At 31.2% G+C, this 7477-nt stretch overlaps 1 protein-coding gene across 2 annotated transcripts; it reads left to right on the top strand.

The window, feature by feature from the left end:
* The first annotated feature begins 210 nt into the window (after positions 1–210).
* On the top strand, positions 211–7471 carry LOC112790572 (probable inositol transporter 2). 2 transcript variants are annotated; one of them, XM_025833031.3, is made up of 6 exons: positions 211–763; positions 1306–1376; positions 4662–4997; positions 5263–5370; positions 5475–6074; positions 6735–7471. In XM_025833031.3, exons 1-6 carry the CDS (start codon positions 631–633, stop codon positions 7206–7208), a joined length of 1722 nt encoding a protein of 573 aa, XP_025688816.1. In that variant the 5' UTR covers positions 211–630; the 3' UTR covers positions 7209–7471. The 2 variants fall into 2 exon arrangements, with proteins under 2 accessions (XP_025688816.1, XP_072089261.1); XM_072233160.1 differs by having other exon boundaries at positions 484–763; positions 3988–4997.
* Positions 7472–7477: the final 6 nt, after the last annotated feature.

The raw sequence follows: 7477 nt of genomic DNA, 5'->3' as shown, positions 1-7477 counted from the left end.
TAGACTACATGGAGTTAAATTTAATCCAATGTAGACTATAGTCTGTGCTCTTAAAATCTTCAAGCCAACCAAGTTGACTTGTATACCTTGCTCAGATGTTTACTGTTTACTTAAATCCCAACTAATAATAATAATAATAATTAAAGGAAAAAGAAAAACCACAAGAACTCCAGAATTAACTTTTAATAATGCTCATTAAAAAACATAGGTATCGCCAAAATACGAAATTTGAACTTCGAAGTAATGATGATTTTCGCTTTGACCATTTTAGCCATTTCCGGCTTTATTTTACTTTATTTTTTCGGCTTTAATAATAAATAGTGTGGAAAATTGATCACGTACTATATAGCCTATCTTTTCTTTGACGTAATATAATAATTTAAAAAATAAAATAAAATTTGTTAAGTCAATTATTAGTGTCCAAATTCGTCATCTCAACATTTTTTTCCAATTATAAATACACTGCATCCCTTATGCCTCTTCCTCCCACACTCAACACACTCTTGCTCAAAGCAAGAACAATATATACTTTCTTGTTTTTTCCTTTCTTCTTCTGTCTTTAGAAATCGAATACAAACATAGCTTTAGTTTGGTGAAGAGAAGTTATAATAAAAAGAAAAGGAAGGAACCATGGAAGGAGGCATACCAGAAGCTGATATGTCTGCTTTCAGAGAATGTTTGGCACTTTCATGGAAGAATCCATATGTTCTTCGTCTTGCTTTCTCTGCTGGGATTGGTGGCCTTCTCTTTGGCTACGACACAGGTAATTCAAAATAAATTCAAAAAATTTTTTTATAAAGAATTTTAAATAAATAAACTATTATGTCCGTGTATATTTTGTGTGTTATTAATATTGTAATCACAACTTATTTTCTCATCATCTCTCAAATTTTATTCTTCCTTTATTTCTATTTTCTAGCTAGCTAGCTCCCTCCTATATATATGTTTTATATTTTTTATTTTATTTTTTTTGTTTGAAAGAGAGCTCCCTTTTATTTATATATATATATATATATATATATATATATATATATATATATATATATATATATATATATATATATATATATATATATGACCCATTTATCTGTTTTCTCTCCCTCTGTTAAACTCTCAACTATCACCATGTAAACTTTTCTTATACATAATAATAATAATTTGTAGACTTAATACTTGATTTTTAGTGCTACTAGACTATATAATTTTTTTTATTTATTATTTTTACTATTGCAAACACATATTATATTGTTGTTAGTATATTGACACGTTGGTAATATTTTTATTATTAAAATTATAATTATGCAGGAGTTATATCTGGGGCTCTTCTATATATCAGAGATGACTTCAAAGCGGTAGACAGAAAGACTTGGCTTCAGGTATACATTAGAGGGAGATATATATAATAATTTTCTCTCATCAAACACTTTTGGAGTCAAAATGTTGAAAAATCAATGAGCACTAATATTGTTATGGGTTTAGTTAATACGTGCATAAAGACATAAGTTAAAATTTCTATTAAAACATTTTAATAAAAAATACAAATTTTAGTTTTTAATTCATTTATAAAAAAAACTCAACAATTAATAGAATTTATTATTTTTAATTAATAATATTTTTAATTATTAATATAATTTTTTTAATTTAATAATTTAATAATATATTTTTATTTCATATCTTTAAATATTATTAATTAATTATTAACCAAAAATAATAAATTTTATTAATTTTTTAATTTTTAATTGAGAAAGTTTAAAGAGCCAACAATTCTATTGAATTTTGGCCAGTGAAATTTCACACCAATTTCACACCATCAAATCATCATTGATAGCTAGTTAATGGCTAACAATCACAAAAATTGCTGACCCCTATCATTCTTTTAATTTATTATGTATTTATTAAAATAAAAAAATTAATTATTTTTACTTATAACAACTTTAAGAGCACATGATAGCTAAAGTTTATTATTATTTGTGTGTTGTGAATCCCAATCTCCACTTGCTCGAATAGACTTTAAGGCCCTTACGCCTTCTCTGCTATTTACAGCCACAACGTAACCTACCAATACTTGCAGGGAAAAAACAGACACATAGTTTTCTGATGTTTTGTTTCAAATGCCCCCTTTGACAATTAAACATCACCCGAGTCCAAAATGTTGCATCATCGCTGAAAACATTGCAAACTCTTGCTCTATCTATCTATTTATTTATTTAGTTAAAACCTTGCTTTTGTTTCTTTTTACAACTATGAAACTTTTATTTTATAAATTTAATTTTAATACAAGAATAGTTAAAGTGCAAATTTTTTACATAATCACTGATTACTAAAATAGTTATTTCTACTATATCACAATACACAATTAAAAAAATATATAAAACTTTTGCACTACATGTTAAAATTCATTTACTATTTTATTTTATTTTGTTTTGTTTTATGATATGTATATGCTGTTTCTTAAAATTTCTTTAGGGGTTAAACCTTTCAGATTGGTTTTTGCAGATATAATATTCATCGGAAGAGATCCGATCCATAAAAAAATCAAATAATATTTACCATCATTTTAATTTTCAAATTTATTACATTTTCCTAATTATTATACTTTAATGATTTAGTCTATGTTCTTATCTATATAAAAATGTTTTACATGACAGCTAATCAAGTAAATCTGTCTTAGGTTTAAAAACTGCAATCAACTATCTAATGATAATTGCTTTTATCATTCTATGCAATACATGGGGAAAATGGCTAAATCATAAATTAACTTCACTCACAAGATTGGAAATCCAAATTTTGAAAACTCCTTTGGTAAGGGAGGATAGTATCATATACTACAATTTTCAAGGGCTTAATTAAGATTTGTAGCCTAATTTGTGTGAATAAAAAATAAGATTGTAATTTTAATGCACTTCAGAATGTAACAAAATTTATATTATAAACTAATTAAATTCATGTATTTGGATCATTTTTTAAAATAATAGACTTAAAAATTAGTTATCTTTTATAATGTATTAATATATGATCTAACTAAATATTTGCATAAAATTATTTTACGCTGTCAACGCATGAACAATTAAATTTAAAAATAATACATTATCTATGTAATAGAACCGGAATTAGATTCGTTTTTTCATTTCTCGTTTTTTCATTTCTCTTAACTTTTATTTATATATTTATTTATTTATTTATTTATTTATTTTGGTCTATAGCCCTTCTTTGTCCATGAAGTATAACCTCCACATAAGTTTTTTTCTTTTTCTTTTTTATAATAATTTTCTGTGTACTTTTTTAAGTTCTTTTTTATTTTTCGGGTTGTGTTTGATGCCCCACATAAGTTGACAAGTGTCCGAATCATGTTTCACTTCAACAATTGTAGGCTTCATATACAGTTGGCCCAATAGCAGTTGCCGCCCAGTGGACCCAATTAATATCCCCAAACCCTATTGTATTCTTAACTCCATCATTCACTTAAAGCAACCCTAGTAATAATAGATGGGACCCTCTTAATTATGCCTGTAATTCAATAACTCTTTTATTATACCAAAAGTAATTTTCTGAGTCCATGTCTAAATAAAAATGCATATTTACAAGTCAATTTCACGAAAGTGAAGACACCAAACGAATTTCACGAAAATCATGTGACGGACCTCTTTTTACAGATCACATAAAAATTAACCTTCTTTTATGAGCTTAAAGTTAGTTTACTACACCAACCACCGATCTATTGGTTTTATATGTTTTATTGGGCCTCAGCCACTTCTCTTTATCCAATGAAAGAAACCCTTTATTCTTTCTTCAAAAATGTTCTTTCCGTTCACACCAAAAGAAAAAAACCTCTGCGAAGATAAACAACCTTATCCTGGGTATGAGACCAGCTTTAGTCAATCAATAGTTATAAACCCATTGATGTGTGTAATAAAATGAGGAATATGTATTTACTATGTGTAGTTTATTATGCGTTGATATATTTACTATGTGTAGTTTATTATGCAGTTCCGGCCTCTGGGCTCAAATTCGAGTGAAATATAAATGGGAAGCAGCAAATTTAGGGGTTGGAAAGAAAAGAGAGGAGTCAATATTGAATTAATTTCAAGATTCAAATAAATATTTTCTTTTTTTTTTAATTAACTTCATGTTTATATATTATTAATGTAATTATTTTAAGTTTACATATAATAGTGTATTATCGAATAATTTAAGGAGTTTTGAAATCTTATACGTAGATAGCATACAAAATTTTCGATAAGAGTATCCAATTTGAAAAATAACACAAGATTATATTGAACTTAACTTTCCAGACACACTATAATGATGGTTCTATAAAACTTTTATTTTTTAAAAATGATTTTTAAAATTTAATTAAATAATCAGTTATCATAATAAAAGCATCAATTTTATTTAAAGTAGTATAATAAAAAAAATTTATAAAAGATCAAATACGTATTTTTATATACGATGATGGATTAATACCGATTTTGGTATACACCTAGTTGGCATTGTTAATAAAAATAACATCTTCTTACACTATCAGTTTTGAATAGTAGTATAATCCAAAGAATTCAATCTTTATATTCACCTAAGAAGATAAAGATCTGCCCGTACGAGTTTCGGTATGCAATGAATATCACATTGTCTAATTTGTAAATATAAATGGAACATGGTGACAGGAAGCCATAGTAAGTACGGCACTAGCTGGAGCTATCATAGGAGCTGCAGTTGGTGGATGGATCAATGATCGATTTGGAAGGAGAATAGCAATCATTCTTGCAGATGCACTCTTTCTGACAGGTGCAATCATCATGGCTGCAGCAACAAATCCTGCTATTCTCATTGTTGGTCGAGTTTTCGTTGGACTCGGCGTTGGCATGGCTTCGATGGCATCCCCATTGTACATCTCAGAAGCTTCTCCGACCAGAGTTCGCGGTGCTCTTGTTAGTCTCAACAGTTTTCTCATCACCGGGGGGCAATTCCTCTCGTACCTCATCAACTTGGCCTTCACTAAGGTGAGTCGTTATTGACGGACAAAGACTAATATAGTTGTTTTCATGCAGAGTTGAGAGTTGAAAATCCTTAAATAATTTGACATGTTTGAATAAATTGTCATATAATGAATCTCAACTATCAATTCCACGTTAAGACAATTGCACACGAGTTTCCATGTTATTGAAATATGTTAAATGATTAATTTTGTATAGTACGTCGAGCCAACTCACATATGTGGCTTTAACGTGAATTCTAATGAGAATTTGTGGATGAATTTTCATTCAGGCACCAGGGACATGGAGGTGGATGTTAGGGGTAGCAGCAGTACCTGCAATAGTGCAGATCATACTAATGTTTTCGCTTCCAGAATCACCTCGTTGGCTGTACCGGAAGGTAAGTTCATTGGTTTATTCATCAATCATCATTAACCACCACTAACTACATTTTCAGCTTATGAATTACTAACTCTTCTCCTTCCATTTACAATAACATAACAGGGTAGGTATGAGGAAGGGCAGGCAATTCTTAAGAAAATCTACCCACCCGAGGACGTGGAAGGCGAAATCCAAGCTTTGAAGGAATCAGTTGACTTGGAGATCAAGGAATCCGAGTCGTCAGAGAAAATCAACATGATGAAACTCTTGAAAACCACAGCTGTAAGAAGAGGTTTATATGCAGGAATGGGCCTCCAAATCTTCCAGCAATTTGTTGGTATCAACACTGTGATGTACTACAGTCCCACCATTGTTCAGTTGGCTGGTTTTGCATCTAACAGAACAGCACTACTTCTGTCACTCATCACATCTGGCCTCAATGCATTTGGTTCAATTCTGAGCATATATTTCATTGATAAGACCGGTAGGAAGAAGCTTGCTCTCATCAGTTTGTCCGGCGTCGTGGTGGCTCTGGCTCTCCTAACTGTCACTTTCCGTGAGAGTGAGATTCACTCTCCAATGGTCAGTGCCATTGAAACATCTCATTTCAATACCACCTGCCCTGACTTCACATCAACCGTAGACCCTGGTAGATGGACTTGTATGACATGCTTAAAGGCTTCATCACCATCTTGCGGCTTTTGCGCTGCTCCTAATGACAAGGTGATTATGTTTGTGCCATTATCTTCGATCAAGTACTTATCACTAGACCAAAATATACATGGTGCATGCCATAATGGCTTTGGTGGTTATATAACTTCGACAATACTTAAACATTGTTGCCAAAATTAAAGTCACCCTTTTCTATATTTTTGCAACACTTTTTACCTTTATTTTTCAAACTAAAAAGTGTTTTCGAATATTTAAAAAATCGTTACTTTAATTTTAGCAACACTTTTTAACTGTTGCCAAAGTTGTATAGCCAATGTAGTTACAATAATGATAACCACCATAGACTCCACCAACGCGCACTTATCACTAGGGAAGGAGGAAGTGTCCTTTGGTCCACTACCATTTCAACTAAAGCTTTGCATGCTCTCAAAACTATATCTAAGTTGCTCCACCCGTTATCGGCATCAAGGGATGGAATCTTAAGGCCATTGCATACTTACAAAACACTTGCTAAATAATACCAAGTTTAATATGTTAAAATCTATATGGAATCTCTACAATAAGGTAGAAACTTAACATCCTTATGTTATTTATGTACATTCTTGTGTATTCCTTAACAACAGTAAGCCTTTTACAAATGGGTGGAGACAACAGAAGTATCCTATTGTAAGCCATTGTGTTCCTAACACTAAAATGTATTCAATTTTGCAGCTCTTACCTGGGGCATGTTTGATCTCCAATGACACATCAAAGGACATATGTGGCAATGATCACAGGTCATGGTACACAAGGGGATGCCCAAGCAAATTCGGTTGGGCAGCACTTATTGGCCTTGCACTCTACATCATATTCTTCTCACCAGGAATGGGAACTGTTCCATGGGTTGTGAACTCTGAGATCTACCCTTTAAGGTACAGAGGAGTCTGTGGAGGAATGGCATCCACAACAGTTTGGGTGTCAAATCTCATTGTTTCACAGTCATTTTTATCACTTACACAAGCTATTGGGACAGCATGGACATTCATGATGTTTGGGATTGTAGCTATTGTGGGCATTTTCTTTGTCATTATTTTTGTCCCAGAGACTAAAGGAGTTCCAATGGAGGAAGTAGAGAAGATGCTGGAACAAAGATCTGTGCAGTTCAAGTTTTGGCAAAAGAGGAATTCAGTATCTGAGAAATACTGATTCAAGGGGAAAGAAGGAAACAAAAATTCGTGTGTTTGTGAACTGTTAGTGATACAGGCTTGTAAAAGTAGATTGGGTACTATGGTTTCTATTTGGGTTATTAAGCAATAGTTAGCATTTTAGTTTAGATGCTTAGTTGATTATTATTAGTTGGTTAATGATGGGAATCCTTTTTACCAAATCCACACGAGATGGAAAAAAGAAAGGATTGATAATACTATTTAATTGGTAATCAATAAGAAAATTATGTTAAGTGATCTCAATTGCAT

The sequence above is a fragment of the Arachis hypogaea genome, chromosome 3 (assembly GCF_003086295.3).
Source record: "Arachis hypogaea cultivar Tifrunner chromosome 3, arahy.Tifrunner.gnm2.J5K5, whole genome shotgun sequence".
Classification (NCBI taxonomy): Eukaryota; Viridiplantae; Streptophyta; class Magnoliopsida; order Fabales; family Fabaceae; genus Arachis; species Arachis hypogaea.
The sequence above is the reverse complement of the archived record's forward strand: the minus strand, read 5'-3'. Positions and strand labels throughout refer to the sequence as shown.